The sequence below is a fragment of the Callithrix jacchus genome, chromosome 22 (assembly GCF_049354715.1).
Source record: "Callithrix jacchus isolate 240 chromosome 22, calJac240_pri, whole genome shotgun sequence".
Lineage (NCBI taxonomy): Eukaryota > Metazoa > Chordata > Mammalia > Primates > Cebidae > Callithrix > Callithrix jacchus.
The window spans coordinates 38,473,676-38,493,444 of record NC_133523.1 but is presented as its reverse complement, the minus strand read 5'-3'; the positions used below and the strand labels follow the sequence as shown (position 1 = coordinate 38,493,444).

Here is a 19,769-nt window from a genome sequence, read left to right as displayed (position 1 = left end):
AAAAAATAAAAATAAAAAGTAAAAGCAGAAGCAGCATGGCATAGCAATTAGTAATTGCTAGTAAGAGGAAAGCAGGAGGGAGAATGGATGGTGAAAGGTTAGTTAACAGATGCAAAAGTACAGTAAGATGAAGGGAACAAGTTCTAATGTTCCACAGTACTAAGGGTGACTATAATTCATAATTATTTTCTTTTCTTTTTTTTTTTTTTTTGAGACGGAGTTTCGCTCTTGTTACCCAGGCTGGAGTGCAATGGCGTGATCTCGGCTCACTGCAACCTCCGCCTCCTGGGTTCAGGCAATTCTCCTGCCTCAGCCTCCTGAGTAGCTGGGATTACAGGCACGCGCCACCATGCCCAGCTAATTTTTTATATTTTTAGTAGAGACGGGGTTTCACCATGTTGACCAGGATGGTCTCAATATCTTGACCTTGTGATCCACCCGCCTCGGCTTCCCAAAGTGCTGGGATTACAGGCTTGAGCCACCGCGCCCAGCCCATAATTATTTTCAATTAACTAGAACAGCAGATTTTTGAAAGTTCAAAACATAAAGAAATGATAAATGATCAACACAAGCAAATGATACACGAGGTGATGGATATGCTAATAACATTGATCATTATACATTCTATACGTGTATGTATTGAAATATGCCATAACCCATAAATATGGACAATTATATGTCATTTAAAAATAATGATAAAATCATATCTAGATTCAAGCGCCTCTTGTAGCGCTTCCCACAGTCCTCACATTTGGATGTTTTTTCTCCACTGTGGTCTCTTTGTTGGTCTTGAAGGCATGAACTGTGCTCACTGCTCTTCCCACAGTCCTCACATTGGAAGAGTTTTTCTCTGCTGTGGAGTCTCTGATGGGTTAGGTGAGTTGAGGCCCATCTGAAGCCCTTTCCACACTCCTCACATTTGTATGGCTTTTCTCCAGTGTGAATTCTTTGATGGAAACGAAGTTTTGAATTCTCAGTAAACCTCTTCCCACACTCTTCACATTCAAATGGTTTTTCTCCAGTATGGAGTCTCTTATGTCTCAAAATACCTGAGGCCCACCTGAAGCTCTTTCCACATTCCTTACAATTATAAGGTCTCTCTCCCGTGTGGACCCTCTGGTGCAAGTCAAGATTAAACTTACTAATGTAGCCCTTCCCACACTTCTGACATTTATACAGTTTTTCTTCTCTGTGGGCTCTCTGATGTGAATGGCCCTGTGAATTCATGTAAAATTTCTTCCCACATCTGTCACATTTGAATGTTGTTTCTTCATTGTGGACCCGCTGATGTCTTGAAAGACATGAGGACCACTTGAAGCTCTTCCCACATACATTACAATTATATGGTTTGTCTCCTGTGTGGTCCATCTCATGCTTATAAAGATCTTGCCTACAAATGAAGCTCCTTCCACACTTTTCACATTTGTATAGTTTCTCTCCTGTGTGGACCATGCAATGACTATCAAGTGCTGGTCTCGGACCAAAGCTAGTACTACAGAGATCACATCTAAATGACTTCTCTTGCATGTGGACCATGGAGTGCCTATTAAGATTTGCTCTACTACGGAAGCTCTTACCACATATATAACATTGAAATGGCTTCTCCCCAGTATGGATTCTTTGATGTTCCTGAAGCTGGGAATTGTGAGTGAAAGCCTTCCCACATTCCTCACAAATATGAAGTTTTTCTCCTGTGTGTAATTTGCAGTGAACATAAATTCCTGATCTACGGCTGAAGCCTTTCCCACACTGCTCACATTTGAATGGTTTTTCCCCAGTGTGGACTCTCTGATGGGTTTGCAGATATGAGCGCCGACTAAATTCCTTACCACACACATCACACTTATAGAGTTTCTCTCCCATGTGAACTCTCTGATGAATATGAAGAGCTGAGCTATAACAGAAGCTCTTCCTGTACTCATTACATGTATGGGATATCTTTCCTGAGTGTAATTCTTGATGAAGATCAAGGATGGAGATGTCACTGAAGGATTTTTTACACTTCTCATCCTCGGAAAGTGTCTGTCCTATGTGAATTATAGATAGTCCTGCATCAGCCTGGGAGGGGACATCACCTTGTGTGTAGAACTGAGAGCTACTTATCATGGAGTCTTGAGGCCTAGTTAAGTTACCTGCAATTTGTTCCCAGATTTGCTGGCAAGACCACTCCTCATGTGGTCCTGTTTCTGGAACAGACTCCAACTCAGTTTGGATCTTGCCTCCTATAAGGACACAGAATGAAGAGATGTGGATAAGCGAAGTCTTTGTTCAGTGTTTCCAGGATTTCACTTAGGACATGGCCTGAAACTTTACTGAATACAAGGAAGGTGCAGTTTGTGTTTTCCAAGTGCACCACGGTATCTTGTTTTCATGAAACCGATTTTGAACCACATAATGTCTCATACATGGTAGAAATGAAAGACTTAATTTAAAATATTACTATAATACATACAGTTAACTTGTTACTATTTCTACCAATTTCCTAGTCTAAAATCTTGCATGGTCTATATTATGTAACTAATAAATTAGATACACGGTGAATCAGTAGGAACTTTAACAGTAGGAAGACTTCAAGATGGCTGACTAAAGACACGCAGAGCTTGCCTCCTCCACAAAGAGCCAAAATAATGAGCAGTGCTCACTTCAGCAGCACATACTGTAAAGTTGGAATGACCAGCCTCTGCACGAGGCTGATATGCGAATTCATGAAGTGTTCTACATATTTTTAAATAAAAAATGTAAAAAGCAAATAATCATACCCTAAGAAGGATCACTGGAATAAAGCAGAGAAGTGATTGGAAACACCTGAAGCACAAAAGGAGAGTAGAGTGATGCAGCCCTTCTGGCCGTGATGACCCGAAAGCCCGAAAGGCTCCTCAGGGTTGGGAAAGGGTAGAGATGCCTAGTGGTTTCCCTTTCCACTGTGAACTCCGGCAATCAGCCATAAGAAAGCCCCTTGACCCCTGTGGGCCCTGAGACTAGTATGTGGGCTATCTGGACTCTGTGCAGTGGCACCGCTCCAGAGAGGGTGCTCATGAGACTCAAGAAGCTATGGCCCAGCGTTATTTTGAGGTCCGCACCCCCATCAGGCTGCATCTTGCCCTGGGGCCAAATAGCCCTTGCATCTCCAACTCCCTGGAGCCCCAGCGACATGCCCCCACACACATCCACCTGGAGAGCTGCAATAGTGCAATGCCTATTAGACCCAGCAGTATGGCAGAGTTCCCAGCAATCTAGGCCACATATTGTCCTACACTCTGGGGAATGGGCAGTGCAGCACTCCAGGGAGGCTGTCCCCAGTACAGTACAAAAGGACCCAAAGTGTGTACTCACCAGAGCCTGAAAGCAGCCTGTCTGGGGCTGCTGCCTCTAATGGCAGTGCTACCCCACCCCCCAGCAGCAGGGCCACTGCACACTTCTATGTGTTCTCATTCTGAGGAAAGGCTCTCTGTACACTCTGCCACTGCCACCCAAGCATACCACCTAGAGGCTTGGGGAATCCCCTGCACTGCCTACCACAGTAGGCAGACCTGTGGCAGACCTTAGGACTTCATTTGGTGCTGCCCATCGCAGTGCCAAAGCATGACACAGAGGGACCTGAGGATTGCTCTACCCTGTGCTGCCTCAGGCATACGTGTGCACAAACGAGAGAACTGACGAAGACCTAGCTGTGCACCGCCAGTGCTGGAGCATGGAGCATGCCATCTGGGGACCAGGGGATCATGCCACCTCTTCCTCCACAGCCTGCATCTGCCTGTACCACTGAAAGGCCTGAGGACAGGCTCACTTGGCCTGGTATCATTCCTACACTACCCAAGCATACCACTTGGGGCTGTTGAGATCACCCTGCCATGTTGGTCGCCCCAGGCATGAGCATGTACGATGGAGAGAGCCTTACAACAGACCTGGAATCCTGCCACAGGGGCATGAGCATGTACGATGGAGAGAGCCTTACAACAGACCTAGAATCCTGCCATAGGTGCCTGAGAATGCTGTCCAGAGGCCTAAGGATTTCCCTACCCTGATCACCACCACTGGCATCTGCACGCTCCTCCTAGTGACCGGAGGATAGGTCCTACAAGCCTGCCGCCACCACCACTGCTGACACTCATCTGCACACACCATGTGGGGGTTTCAGGACTGGCCTAGCCAGACCATCACCACTACCTCTAATACCAGCGCACACGGCCTGGAAACCTGAGGGTTATCCTGCCACCACTATTGGGTACTGTGCTCCATACCTGGGTGATGCGATCATTCACGATGCAAACCTCAGCATCACACAATATACCCAGATGATGAACCTGCACATGTACCCCCTGAATCTAAAATAAAAATCGAGCAGCTAAAAGTCTTCCTCCTAGACATTCTGTTCCAGGTAGTGGAGATAATAGATAAATAGAAATATATGAGACACAGTATAAGACAACAGCAGAAGGGTAAAGACAGGACAGTATTCCATTCTAGTATTGATTTATTGATTTATTTTTGAGACAAAGTCTCACTCTGTCACCCAGGCTAGAGTATCAACCAGGCACAATCCCAGCTCACTGCAACCTCTCCCTCCTGGGTTCAAATGATTCTTGTGCCTCAGACACCTGCGTAGCTGGGATTCCAGGACTGTGCCACCACACCTAGCTAATTTTTGTATTTTTAGTAGAGTCAGGGTTTTGCCATGCTGGCCAGGCTGGTCTGGAACTCCTGGCCTCAAGCTATCTGCCTGCCTCAGCCTCCCAAAGTCCTGAGATTACAGGTGTGAAGCCACCATGCCCAGCTGGCATTTTAAATAGAGTGGTCAAAGAGGGCCCTTCTCATGATATTAAAGCCGAAGAGAGACCAGAATAAAGGAAGGGTCAGAAGGTTTTGAGGTGAAAGCATATTCCAATCAGAAAGAAGAACATGTATAAACTCTAAGACAGAAGCTTCTGTAGTAGGCAGAACAACGGTTCCTGAAAGATGTCCACATCCGACTTCCGGGACCAATGAACCTGTTAGGTTACACAGCAAGAGATGATGGTTGCACGTGCAATTAAGGTCACTAGTCAGCTAAACAGAAAGGAGGAAGGTCATTCTAGATTATGTGGGAGTGACCAATTCGATCACAAGGGACCTGAAAGGTGGAAAACAGAGGCTTAAGAAGAACAATGGCATGACTATGAAAGAATGGTCAGGGATGCAATGGAGCTGCCTTTGAAGATGGAGGAAGAGAAACAAAAGCCAAGGAGTGTGGACGGTGCCCAGGGATTGGTAAACTAAAGTGAAGCCTTTTCCCCATGAACATCCAGAAAGGAACAAAGCCCTAGGGACACCTTGATTTCTGTCCAGTGAGATGTGTCAGACTTCAGGTCTGAAGAACACAAAGATAAACGCTTGTTGTTTAATCTGCTAAGTTTGTGTCACTGGGTACCAGCAACAGGCGATACAGTGTCCTTGGCAGGATGAGAAACAGCAGGGAGGACAACAGGGCTGGAAAAGATGAAGCAAGAGGGAAAGCACAGGAGATGTCGTCAGAGAGGCAGTGAGGGATGAAGAGCAGATCCAGGGTCTCTAAAAGGCACTGAAAGCAATTGTAACTTTAATACAAATAAGAAGTTATAAAGGCTTTTAAGCTGAGGGATGGCAATCTGACTTACATTTCCTAAGGATCACTTTGGCTGCTATGAAGAAAACAGATGTCAGGGTGGAAAGAGGGGTCGGGGGAGCAGGAAAACCAGCAGGAAGGAGGTTGTAATAATCCAGGAAACAGGTCTGACCATTTACACCAGGGCAATGGACAGAAGTAAAACCGATGGGAGAGTTGCATACAAGGATGCATGGTTGCTTGGTTCTCACCTGAATTCCCTTCTCTTTGGGTTGCTGTCTCCATCATCCAAAACTTTTCTTCTCTTTGGAGGTGAAAAGTATCTCTGTGGAAAGGTTGATGCCCTGTGAACAAAGTCACATGCTTAATCCCAATACCTCCTGGGTAAAATTCACTCGAAATTTAGCTTCTCACTGCATACTCGAACTTGAACACTGATATGGTTTGGCTGTGTCCCCACCCAAATCTCATTTTGAATTGTAGTTCCCATAATCCCCATATGTCCTAAGAGGGACCTGGTGGGAGATAACTGAATCATGGGAGGAGTTGCCTCCATTCTGTTCTCATAATACCGGGTGAGTTCTCACAAGATCTGATGGTTTTACACGGGGCCTTTTGCACTTTGTTTAGCACATCTTCCTGCCGCACTGTGAAAAAGGCGCCTTCCTCCCCCTCTTCACTTTTGACCATGACTGTAAGTTTCCTGAGGCCTTCCCAGCCATGTGAAACTGTGAGTCAATGAAATGTCTTTTCTTTATAAATTACCCCGTCTTGAGTATTTCTTCATAGCAGCGTAAAAACAAATTAGTACAAACACTCTAGGATACAAAACCACTCTTGGGGCCTGATGTTCAATTACAGAGGGTGCCTGTGCTCACCCACTGAGAGCAGGTTCCTGAAGTTCTCCAGCATCACATCTCGGTACAGCTTCCTCTGGGCAGGGCCCAGCAGCCCCAGCTCCTCCTCGGTGAAAACCACAGCCACATCCTTGAAGGTCACTGCCTCCTACGACATCAAACATATGTAATCTCAATCTCATGACCAATGATTCCGGGGAGAAGGGTGACACTGAGCAGCTGAAGGGTATGGGTGAGAAGTTGCCGTAGATCTTGAGAGACGTAGGTCAACTTACAGATGTCCCATTCACTCTGTCTCTATCATTGCCAGGATACAGACAGAATGAATGGGACATCTGTAATTGATTTTCCAGACCTGTACCAGAAGAGGAATGATGAAAAAGTCCTATAGTTTAATTTGTGCACTTACTGAGTCTCCTTGTATGTAACCTTCTAGAACTCTAAACACAGCATCCTGGGCTACAGATACACAGGTTTCAAAGAAACTTGCCAATTGCCCCAGCAACATTAAGCAATTAAGTCTCAACCTTGTTTAGTTATGCCCATTGTTCTTTCTGGTACTTGAACCCTGGATATTATCATTTTCTCTCTCTCTCTCTCTGTTTCTTTTTTTGTTGTTGAGATGGAGCCTTGCTCTGTCACTCAGGCTGGAGTGCAGAGGCACGATCTTGGCTCACTGCAACCTCCGCCCCCTGGGCTCAAGTGATTCTCCTGCCTCAGTCTCCCAAATAACTAGGATCACAGGTGCACACCACCACACCTGGCTAATTTTTGTATTTTTAGTAGAGACAGGGTTTCACCATTTTGGCCAGGTTGGCCATGAACTCCTGACCTCAGGCGATTTGCCAACCTCAGCCTCCCAAAGTGCTGGGATTACAGGCCTAAGCCACTGCATCTGGCCCATTTTTCTTTCTTTTTTTTTTTTTTTTGAGACGGAGTTTCGCTCTTGTTACCCAGTCTGGAGTGCAATGGCACGATCTAGGCTCACCACAACCTCCGCCTCCTGGGTTCAGGTAATTCTCCTGCCTCAGCCTCCTGAGTAGGTGGGATTACAGGCACGCACCACTGTGCCCAGCTAATTTTTTGTATTTTTAGTAGAGATGGGGTTTCACCACGTTGACCAGGATGGTCTCCATCTCTTGACTTCGTGATCCACCCGCCTCGGCCTCCCAAAGTGCTGGGATTACAGGCTTGAGCCACCACACCTGGCCTACCATTTTCCTTTAATATCTGCCAAACTAACAAGTTTATGGTGACCTATGTGGGACAGCTATGGAGTGGGTCCTCTGTACTCTCAAAACACAAACTATATTTAGCAGCATCACTTACAAACAAACAAACAAGACACAAATTATATACATTAATTGCAGCATTGAATGTCATGATGTGGAGCCAGTGTGTCTATGTGCACACTCACAAGGCTCAATCCTAAGGCTCTGTGCCTTTGCCTTCCCAGCCATGTGACCTTGGATAAGTTTGCCTACATGCACTGGTTTCTTTGCTGTATAAAGACTGTTACATTAGTTTTCTTCAGAGATAAACAAGAGAATATAAATGGGGAAAAGTCTGTGGCACAGACTAGGCATTTAATTAACATTAGTTAATTTTATTACCTTTTAATATAACTTTCATTATGGTTATCTATTTCATGTCTGCATAGTATTACAGAGAACTGATGATCTATCTTTATCTATTCTAAATAATAAATATTTAATTTTATGTAGTTTTCATTATTACCAATCCTGTGAAGAAAATTGGGTTACGTAGACCTTACTCTCCAGTCTGATTATTTAAAATAATTTCGGCTGGGCGTGCTAGTCATGCCTATAATCCCAGCACTTTTGGAGGTTGAGACAAGCAAATCACTTGAGCTCTCGGAGTTCGACACCAGCCTGGGCAACATAGCAAAATTCCGTCTCTACAAAATATACAAAAATTTAGCTGGGCAAGGTGGCACATGCCTATAATCCCAGACACTTGGGAGGCTGAAGCACAAGAATCACTTGAACCCAGGAGGCGGAGGTTGCAGTGACCTGAGATTGTGCCATTGCACTCCAGCCTGGACAACAGAGCAAGACTCTGTTTCAAAAAAGAAATAAAATAAAACAATTAATTAATTAATTTAAGTTAAATAATTTCAAACCAGGTTCAGTGATTCACACCTGTAATCCCAGTGCTTTAAGAGGCTATGGTGGGGGAACTGCTTGAACTCAGGAGTTCGAGACCAGTGTAGGCAACACAGCAAGACACCATCTTTATACATTTAAAAACTTAGCCAGGCATGGTGGTAAGTGCCTGTAGTCCTAGTTACTCGGGAGGCTGAGGCAGGAAGATCTGGACCCCCAGGGTTCAAGGCTGCAGTAGGCTGCACTCACATCACTGTACTCTATCCTGGGCAACAGAGCAAAATGCAAGTCTATAAACATAACCCACCACGTAAACAGAACCAAAGACAAAAACCACACGATTATCTCAGTAGACGCAGAGAAGGCCTTCGACAGAATTCAACAGCCCTTTATGCTAAAAACTCTCAATAAACTGGGTATTGAAGGAACATATGTCAAAACAATAAACGCTATTTATGATAAACCTACAGCCAACATCATACTGAATGGGAAAAAACTGGAAGTATTCCCTTTGAAATCTGGCACTAGACAAGGATGCCCTCTCTCACCACTCCATTCAATATAGTATTGGAAGTTCTAGCCAGAGCAATTAGACAAGAAAAAAAAAATAAAGCGCATTCAATTAGGAAAAGAGGAAGTCAAATTGTCTCTATTTGCAGACGACATGATTGTATATTTAGAAGACCCTAACATCTCAGCCCAAAATCTCCTTAAACTGATAAGCAACTTCAGCAGTCTCAAGATACAAAATCATTGTGCAGAAATCACAAGCATTTCTATACACCAAAAACAGACTAACAGAGAGCCAAATCATAAGCAAATCCCATTCACATAAAATACCTAGGAATACAACCAGCAAAGGATGTAAAGGACCTCTTCAAGGAGAACTACAAACCACTGCTCAAGGAAATAAGAGAGGACACAAACAGATGGAAAAACATTCCATGTTCATGGTTATGAAGAATCAATATTGTGAAAATGGCCATACTGCCCAAAGTAATTTATAGATTCAACGCTATCCCCATCAAGCAACCAATGACCTTCTTCACAGAACTGGAAAAAACCACTTTAAACTTTATATGGAACCAAAAGAGAGCTTGCATAGTCAAGACAATCCTACGCAAAAAGAACAAAGCTGGAGGCATCATGCTACCTGATTTCAAACTATATTACACGGCTACAGTAATCAAAACAGCATGGTACTGGTACCAAAACAGATATAGACCAACGGAACAGAACAGAGGCCCTGGAGGCAACGCCACACATCTACAACCATCTGATTTTTGACAAACCTGACAAAAACAAGCAATGGGGAAAGGATTCCCTGTTTAATAAATGGTGTTGGGAAAACTGGCTAGCCATGTGCAGAAAGCAGAAACTGGACCCCTTCCTGACACCTTACACTAAAATTAACTCCAGATGGATTAAAGATTTAAACATAAGACCTAACACCATAAAAACCCTAGAAGAAAATCTAGGCAAAACCATTCAGGACATAGGCGTAGGCAAGGACTTCATGACTAAAACATCAAAAGCACTGGCAACAAAAGCCAAAACAGACAAATGGGACCTAATTAAACTCCAGAGCTTCTGCCCAGCAAAAAAAACAATCATTAGAGTGAACTGGCAACCAATAGAATGGGAAAAACTTTTTGCAATCTACCCATCTGACAAAGAACTAATATCCAGAATCTACAAAGAACTAAAATAGATTTACAAGAAAAAAAAACCAACCCATCCAAAAGTGGGCGAAGGATATGAACAGACACTTTTCAAAAAAAGACATACATGAGGCCAATAAACATATGAAAAAATGCTCATCATAACTGATTATTAGAGAAATGCAAATCAAAACCACATTGAGATACCACCTCATGCCAGTTAGAATGGTGATCATTAAAAAATCTGGAGACAACAGATGCTGGAGAGGATGTGGAGAAATAGGAACACTTTTACACTGTTGGTGGAAGTGTAAACTAGTTCAACCATTGTGGAAGACAGTGTGGCACTTCCTCAAGGACCTAGAAATAGAAATTCCATTTGACCCAGCAATCCCATTACTGGGTATATAACCAAAGGATTATAAATCATTCTATTATAAAGACACATGCACACATGTGTTCATAGCAGCACTGTTTACAATAGCAAAGACCTGGAACCAACCCAAATGCCCATCAACGATAGACTGGACAAGAAAATGTGGCAAATATACGACATGGAATACTACGTAGCCATAAAAAATGATGAGTTTGCATCCTTTGTAGGCACATGGATGAATCTGAAACCATAATTCTCAGCAAAGTGACACAAGAACAGAAAATCAAACACCATATGTTCTCACTCATAGGCGAGTGCTGAACAATGAGAACACATGGACACAGGGAGGGGAGCAACACACACTGGAGTCTGTTGGAAGGGACCAAGGGAGGGACAGAGGGAGGGTGAGGAGGTCGGGGAGCGATAACATGGGGAAAAATGCCAGATGTAGGTGACAGGGGATGGAGGCAGCAAACCACATTGCCATGTATGTACCTATGCAACAATCCTGCATGATCTGCACATGTACCCCAGAATCTAAAGTACAATTAAAAAATAAATAAATAAAAATTTAAAAAGAATAAAAATAATTTCAAATGAAACTTAAAATGTCGGCTGGGTGCAGTGGCTCGTGCCTGTAATCCCAGCACTTTGGGAGGCCAAGGCGGGTGGATTACAAGGTCAAGAGATAGAGACCATCCTGATCAACATGGTGAAACCCCGTCTCTACTAAAAGTACAAAAAATCAGCTGGGCATGGTGGCGCGTGCCTGTAATTCAGCTACTCAGGAGGCTGAGGCAGGAGAATTGCTTGAACCCAGGAGGCAGAGGTTGCGGTGAGCCAATCGCGCCACTGCACTTCAGCCTGGGTAACAAGAGTGAAACTCCGTCTCAAAAAAAAAAAAAAAGAAAATTAAAATGTCAAAAAATAAAAATGTTAAAAATTGTGATTATATATGTCAGATCTCAATTTTTTATCAGACTCCAAAATCTTTCAAGGGGATACATTACCCTGCTTTTTCTTAAAATAGCCAAAGGCAGATTATTGAATTTCCTGTGATTTTGATGATCTCATTCGAGAGAATAATTCACCTTATTAATCCCATGATTAGATTATAAATAGTACTATTACCTTTTCAAGTATGTATTGGCCCTTTCTATTTCTCCTGTACAATTTACCAATTAATGTATTAATGTCCTTTATTCATATTCCTTTGAATTTTTTTTATCCATTCTGTACATAAGATTCTTATTTCGGAGTGTGTCTTTTTTAGATATCAAAGTGGTACCTATTTTCGCCTTAGGCTATCACATTTCCTGGTAACGCTCTGTAAGCCATCTTTGCCATTAGGAACGTAAAGATTTTCTATAATGAGTGTAGGAATCACTGCCTTTTGGTGTCTGGAGTACTAGGTGCACCTGAGGAGGTGCCAGGACAAGAAGAGAAGAGGTCCCCCAAGCAGGGGCCAGGCAGGAGCTGCGCCACCAGTGGTGTCTTCACTCAAGAGGGCACTCCAGACACCCATACCAGAAGACACAGGTCCTTCCATGGAGAATACTCTTTCTTCTTGCCTCTCTCTTTCAATTTAGCAAAATAACTAACATGCCAACCCCGGGTTTCCTCTCTGAACCTCAGCAGGTTTCTCATGTTTCACATATTTAAGAGGAAGATGAAGCTGAGAATTGTATCATTCAGCTGTTCTGAGGAATAAATAAAGGAACAGAACATAGTGACTAGAGAATCTTCTGATAACATGGACATTTGGAACTAAAGTTACCTACCATTTGGGCAAACTCCTTAATACATAAGGAATAAAAAAAAATGATAAATAATATACATACATAATATATATACATGACTTAAGCATGGGGAAAACAAAATCCAGCTCTTCCTATGTGAAAATCTCCAGAAATCCTTGGGCGAAGCCACAGTTACAGCCTGCTGTGCTGTGCCACATGTGGATATTTTATCTACAAAACAGCCAACATGGCACATGTCAAAAGTAGCCTTCAAAATTGAGCTCCTAGTGCCTGTGAGTATAAAGTAGTTAAAAAGGAACAGCGGCCAGGTGCAGTGGCGCACACCTGTAATCCAAGCACTTTGGGAGGCCAAGGCAGGCGAATCACAAGGTCAGGAGTTTGAAACCAGCCTGGCCAATGTGGTGAAACCCCCTTCTCTACTAAAAATACAAAAATTAGCCAGCGTGGTGGTGGGCACCTGTAATCCCAATTACTTGGGAGGCTGAGGTAGGAAATCACTTGAACTTGGGAGGTGGAGGTTGCAGTGAGCCGAGATCACACCACTGCACTCCAATCTGGGCGACAGAACAAGACTCCATATCGAGGAAAAAAAAAAAAAGGAACATCGATTCAATGGGAACATAATGTAATCATAAACAACAAACATTATATCATATTAAATAAAAAGAACACAATTTAAATTAGCTAAGTATGCATACAAATACAGTTATGAATGTGCATGAGGAGTAGCATGAGAAAATAAAAATGCCCAATTAGTGTGAAGAGATGTAGTGAAATGGGAGAACTGTTCCTTCCCACTACATTTCTACTCGTAATATAAATAACGGTAAAAGTAAACAAAATCAAATCCAAATGCAAATTCAGCACAGAAGTAACAAGGAGCCACCTGGCACACAGCAGGTGCACGAATAACTGTTGTTCTCCTGGCGTCTTCCCAAGACTGAGGAAAACACGAGACAATCTTAAGTAGTGAGATGGAATTTGAAGAGCAAAAGAGATAAGCCTTACTCACCTTGAACATGGTCCCTTTTCCTCCTACTTTAGGGAATTTGCAGAGTCCTCAGTTATGCAGTTCGAGGGAAGACAGAATTGTGCCTGGAATGTGTCACAGAAGGCCAAAAAAAAAAAAAAAGACATGAAGGGGTGCTCGGGGTTGCCGCCCAACGACACGAACATGTATTATGAATCAGCACTCGAATGTTCGCAGCAGCATTTCTCATAATAACCCAGGACTGCACACAACCAAAATGCCCTCCTGTGGGTAAATGGACAGACAAATTGTGGTCTATCCATACAATGGAATTTTACTTGGAAATTTAAAGAAATGAAGTACTGACTCATGCTACAACATGTGTAAACCCGGAAGCATGTTAAGTGAAAGAAGCCAGTCACAAAAACCCAGGGACCGTATGATCCCATTTATATGAAATGTTCAGAATAGGCAAATGTATGTATAGAGAAAGTAGATTTGCTGTTGCTTCACATTTGAGGTGAGAATGGGCTTAGCTATAAATGGGCACAAGGAGTCCAACTGGGAGATGAAAATGATCTAAACTGAATCATGATGCTGGTTATTCCATTTCACAAGATTCCTAAAAATCATTGAGTTCTATGCCTGAAATGGGTGAAAGCTATGTGTAAAATGTATCTTGATAGAAGTGGAAAAAATAATTGTTAATCTACATGTCACTGAATCAGTAAGACTGAATTCTGAGTCCATATCAATAGAATATTTATAGTTGAATAAAGGAATGAATAAATGGGAAGTGGAAACTCATCTTTACAGTAGAATGTCCACTAATAATGTATCTCCCCATTGAAAAATTATTTTCAAAATTAAAAAAAAAGTAAGGGCCGGGCGCGGTGGCTCACACCTGTAATCCCAGTACTTTGGGAGGCCAAGGCAGGTGGATCATGAGGTCAAGAGATCGAGACCATACTGGTCAACATGGTGAAACCCGGTCTCTACAAAAATACAAAAAATTAGCTGGGCATGGTGGTGCGTGCCTGTAATCCCAGCTACTCAGGAGGCTGAGGCAGGAGAATTGCCTGAACCCAGGAGGCGGAGGTTGCGGTGAGCCGAGATCGCACCACTGCACTCCAGCCTGGGTAACAAGAGCAAAACTGCGTCTCAAAAAAAAAAGTAACTTCACAGTGGACAGATCTGAAAGACTTCATCTTGTGCAAGTGAACGAAGTTGAGATCACCAGTGAAGGGACAAGCCAACATCATTTGGACGCTGTTATGTTGCAATGAAAAGGACCCCTCACCACTACTATGGTATCCCTACCAACAATGCATAATCTGCCAGGGGCGGTGGCTCATGTCTGTAATCCCAGCGCTTTGGGAGGCCAAGGCGGGTGGATTCTGAGGTCAGGAGTTCAAGACCAGCCTGGCCAAAATAGTGAAACCCTGTCTGTACTAAAAATACAAAACTTAGCCAGCCATGGTGGTGGGCACGTGTAATCCCAGCTACTCGGGAGGCTGAGGCAGAATTGCTTGAACCTGGGAGGCAGGGGTTGCAGTGAGCCGAGATCACACCACTGCACTCCAGCCTGGGCAACAAGAGTGAGACTCTGTCTCTGAAAAGAAGAAAGCAAAATATAAACCTAAACATGAAATGTATCAGATAAACCCCAAATGAATGTCCTTCTACCAAACAACTTGCTTATACTCTTCAAAAACCCATGCATATAAAAGACAAAGGCTGTGGAATCCTTCTAAATCAAAGAAGAGTATAAAAATGCGACAATAAAGACAATGCATAAAATCAGACTTTGGGGCTGCAGGTAAAAAGTGGGGCAGAGATAGTTATAAGGACCAAAATAAAAAAACTGAACAAATTTAAACATAAAAACTGCAGATTAGATAACAATGTTATGTAATATGGTATCCAACACTATCTAATCAATAACACAACTACTATTAGCAGTCTTTTAACATCTATCGGATATGTAACACATAACAATATCACTTAGTATAATACCTAATTATTTTTTTTGAGACACAGTCTCACTCGGTTGTTTAGGCCAGAGTGCAGGGGCACCATCTCAGCTCACAGCAGCCTCTGCCTCCTGGGTTCAAATGATTCTCATAGGTCGGCCTCCCTAATAGCTGAGATTACAGGCACACGCCACTACATTCAGCTAGTTTTTGAATTTTTAGTAGAAGTGGGGTTTCTCCATGTTGGTCAGATTGGTTTCGAACTCCTGGTCTCAAGTGATCTGCCTACCTCAGCCTCCTAAAGTGCTGGGATTGCAGACATAAGCCACCATGCCTAGCCAGTATAATATCCAATCTTATCTAGCATGTTATGTGAAACCCTATAACCAGCCTTTCCTAAACACCTCTTACCAAGACACACACAATTACCTTGGAACGTGGGCTTCCTTGCTGCAGAAAGCTACTAGCAACTGTTTCTGACTACAGGGATATTCCTGGTTTCTGGCTTAGGAGCAACAACAAAGCAAACGTGAAAAATGTAAATAAACACTTGGCAAATTTGGGTTAAAGGGTAGATGAGAATTTCTAATACTATTTTTGCAACTTTTCTAGAGGTTTCAAATGATACGAAAATAAAGTGTTACAATATCAGGAAACATTACAAAAATAACAAAGAGATAAATTAGGATGAGCATGACATAACATCACAGTTCACTAGTTATTTCCCTCTTAGCAGTGCTTCCAAATTTCCATAGTCAAACACATAAGGGGAAACAGTTTTAAAATTATAAAATTTGTTTAAATGTTTATAAATAAATATGCAAATATACCAAAGGAAAGACTAAAAAGAAATATATTCGAAGATTAACGGTTACTATCTTCACATGCTGGATTCATGGGTAATTATAAACTTGTACGACTCGTATTTCTCTAATTTCTGAACGCTCCACAATGATACCATTGCATTACAAGTTAAATATTCGTAATAAATGAATGGCCGTAATAAACGAAATAGTTGACAAACTCCCAGAACAGTCCGAACCCATGAGCTTTGCTCTCAAGGTCCTTCAATTAAGTCCTAACTTGCTTTCCACACCAGATTCCAGCTAGTTTCTCTGCCTCAATGAGAATATATCCAAAAGATTATCAACAAAGGCTCTGACCTGTAATGCCCAGGTTTCAACCGCAGCTTCACCTTTCATTACTTAGGGGACAATGCGCAAATAACTCCTGTTCCTTTGTATCTCGTTCTTGAAAACGGAAAAAAAAGCAGGACCTCTCCACAGAGCCAAGGTGTGGTGAAAATGTGATCATTGTATAAGGCCCTTGGAATGAAGTTACCAATTAATGCTTAATTATTATCAACACCCAAGCCTGAGGGCACATCCTACATTCTCGGTTGAGGTGAGCATCTCTGTAAAAGAGAAAAAGCCAAGGACCACTCACGTAGAGCCTTGCCCTCAGTAGCCAAGAAGCCCCTCCCTGCAGCTCTTTTTCAGAACCAGGCTGGGGAAGGAGAAAGCTGTGAAATACCCTGACCGCGTCGCCGTCCCCCATAAAAGTTTAATGCTCCTCTCCCTTCACGGAAGTGGATACAACTCTCACCTTCCTAAAGAGGTCAGAAGGCGTCTGAGATCACCCAGAGCCCTGCAGGAATCAGAGACAAGGGCCGGGTCCCTGTAGCAGGAGCTCTTACCCTATCCAGGGATCTGACAGGCTTCGTGGGAAATAAACACTAAGAAGAGACCACCAGTCAGTCACTAAGGGATAGGGACTGCTTTAAGGCTTCATTTGTGTTACCTCTTCCAGTTCCCACAACGATTTCATTAGGATGGTCCTAAAGTCCCCATTTTAAAGAACAGCAGTGGGAGGTATAGGGAGATTAATAACATCCCCTCTACATCGGGAGAAAGTAGTCTCACAGGTGGGATGGAGGGAGGCGGACTGAGGGAGTGAGAGCCCCAAAACCCTAAACCAGGCGAGACGCGTCCCGACCAAGTCCCAACCCCCAGCCCCATCCCCGGGGACGCTAGGACCAAGAAGGCTCCGCTGACCAGAACAAAAAGAGCGGCCGCTGCCCTTCCAAACCTCCGTTTTCCAACGAGGCTCCTTCTCTCCTTAGTCAAATTCCAGGTGGTTGGCGAGCCCGCATCGTAATGGGACGTGTTTAGAAAGACCGACAGACGCAGAACGCAAAATTTCCACCGAATGCACTGCAGCAACCTCACCCCCCGGGAGCGGAAGTGCCCCCTACCCGGCGGGGTGTGTGGACTACATTTCCCAGAATTCCCCGGACACGCCGCCCTGTGACTACTTGCCAATTGCCTGCGCTACACTTTTTTTGAATGCCAAAGGAGATGTTCTTTAGTATCACTCTCCAGCGGGAAGCGTGGGAGTCCGCGCTGCTCTTTGACTACACCTCTCACAATGTCCACGAGGAATAAATCCCATAGACCCAAGCGCCTGGTTAGGAATGTGGACTGTGACCCTGAGAGTGGTCCTTCCCTCTCCCTGAGTCCTCAAGAGAAAATATTGAATAGACAGGAATTCCTGAAGTGGCGCGCGCCTGTAGTCCCAGCTACTCAAGAGGCTGATATGGAAGGATAGTTTGAGCCCGGGAGGCCACCACGTCTGGCTAGTTGTATTTTTTTTTTTTGAGACGGAGTTTCGCTCTTGTTACCCAGGCTGGAGTGCAATGGCGCGATCTCGGCTCACCGCAACCTCCACCTCCTGGGTTCAGGCAATTCTCCTGCCTCAGCCTCCTGAGTAGCTGGGATTACAGGCATGCGTCACCATGCCCAGCTAATTTTTTGTATTTTTAGTAGAGACAGGGTTTCACTATGTTGACCAGGATGGTCTCGATCTCTTGACCTCGTGTTCCACCCGCCTCGGCCTCCCAAAGTGCTGGGATTACAGGCGTGAGCCACCGCTCCCAGCCGCAAGTTGTATTTTTTGTAAAGATAGGGTTTTGCCGTTTTGGCCAGACTGGTCTTGAACTTCTGGCCTCAAGTGACCTGCCCACTTCAGCCTCCCAAAGAAGTGGGATTAGAGGCATAAGACACTGCGCCCAGCCCTTTGCCCAACTTTTAATTGGGTGGCTTCTTTTATTGAGTTTTAAGAATTCTTTCTATATCCTGGATAGTACAATTCATGCTACATGGTCTTTTCATGTTCCTGACAATGTTCATGTATGCCGCTTATGTGTAGAATTTTTTAAAACTTAAAAGTCCCATTTAGGTATTTTTATCTGCTTTTGCTCATATTGTCTCATTGAAGAATCCATTCCAAATAAAAAGTCAGGAAGATTTACTTCTGTGTTTTCTTCTAATACTTTTATAGTTCAGCTCTTTCATTAGGGCATTGTGAATTTTGAGTTAATTTTTAAGTGTAGTGTGAGATACAATCTAACTTCATTATGTCGTGTGTCTGTGTATAGGTGTCCCAGAGTATTCGTCGAAGGACTATTCTGTCTCCATAAAGTAATCTTGGATCCTTCTTGAAAATGAAGTGGCCTTAGGTGTATGGGTTTCTTTATGGACTCTCAATGCTATTCCATTAGTCTATATATCTGCCTCCTGGGTTTAAGCAATCCTCCCGCCTCAGCCTCTCCAGTAGTCTCCAGCTGGGACTACAGACATGTGCCACCACAACTGGCTAATTTTGTATTTTTTGTAGATACGGGGTTTCTGATGTTCACTGAGAAATCTAAAAATAATGCATACAATTATAAAATAGAAAAATATCAGCAAATATTCATTGCAAAAGAAAAAAAAACAAGAATATAATTGCAACACATTATGTACATACACTCAAAAAAAAAAAAAATCCCAGAAACAGAAAGTTGTCCAGAAACACACAAAGGATATTTCTTTAATTTTTTTTTGAGACAGGGTGTCACTCTGTTGCTCTGACTGGAGTGCAGTAGCACTATCATACATAGGTCACTGCAGCCTCAATCTTCCAGACTCAAGCGATGTAAGGAGGCAGCAAAAAAACAAAGACACGTGGCTGACATTCTAGTGATCATCAATTCTGACATGTTCATCATTAGTGTTTTCAAAGTGTGTGAACAAACTTTTATACTAGGGCCTGTCTCCTGAATAATAACTAATTGTCAAACTTCTGTTTAAAACGCTGCAGCACGACTTGCAAGCATTTTCTGCTATGACGGTCCCATGAACACTGGGGTATGCTGAGCTATGGCTGAAACACTAACTTTAAACCAATGTTTTGCCTCCCACAAGACCAGATGAAAACTATCACCAGCATTGATTCTGTGATAAATGATAAGATATGAAGTCACACTGAAGTGCTTACCACATGCCTCTTATTTTTAATGTTTCTCTCCTTCGTGAACTCTCACGAGACTGCAGTGAGACTAAGTAGAGACTTTATCACACACATCATGCTACTACAGTTTCTCTCTAGTGTGGACACTGATGAAGGTGAAGACTTGAAGCCTGAA

At 43.2% G+C, this 19,769-nt stretch overlaps 2 protein-coding genes across 5 annotated transcripts in view; both read right to left on the bottom strand.

Annotated features, from left to right (window-relative positions):
- LOC144576459 (zinc finger protein-like) overlaps positions 1–2,224 on the bottom strand; it is a 51,059-nt gene extending 48,835 nt beyond the window's left edge. The window contains exon 1 of the mRNA XM_078359994.1: positions 2,133–2,224. The gene's annotated coding sequence lies outside the window, so the exon portion shown is untranslated. The remainder of the gene's footprint in view (positions 1–2,132) is intronic.
- ZNF284 (zinc finger protein 284) lies at positions 600–17,556 on the bottom strand. Of its 4 annotated transcripts, XM_078360059.1 has the most exons (6): positions 17,393–17,556; positions 16,468–16,718; positions 13,374–13,456; positions 6,460–6,586; positions 5,833–5,925; positions 600–2,222 (listed from the first exon to the last, which is right to left on the bottom strand). In XM_078360059.1, the coding sequence occupies exons 3-6, from the start codon at positions 13,380–13,382 to the stop codon at positions 673–675; spliced, it is 1,779 nt and encodes a 592-aa protein (XP_078216185.1). In that variant the 5' UTR covers positions 13,383–13,456; positions 16,468–16,718; positions 17,393–17,556; the 3' UTR covers positions 600–672. The 4 variants fall into 4 exon arrangements, with proteins under 4 accessions (XP_078216185.1, XP_078216183.1, XP_078216184.1 ...); XM_078360057.1 differs by lacking the exon at positions 16,468–16,718 and having other exon boundaries at positions 17,359–17,556; XM_078360058.1 differs by lacking the exon at positions 16,468–16,718.
- Between the last annotated feature and the right edge of the window lie 2,213 nt (positions 17,557–19,769).

Excerpts from the sequence above, each read along its gene's own strand:
- ZNF284 (XM_078360057.1), bottom strand. Across the intron at positions 5,926-6,459 it reads CAGGAACCTGCTCTCAGTGG|GGCATCAACCTTTCCACAGA; the intron begins GTGAGCACAGGC and ends CTTTGTTCACAG. Across the intron at positions 2,223-5,832 it reads CCAAAGAGAAGGGAATTCAG|GAGGCAAGATCCAAACTGAG; the intron begins GTGAGAACCAAG and ends GTGTCCTTATAG.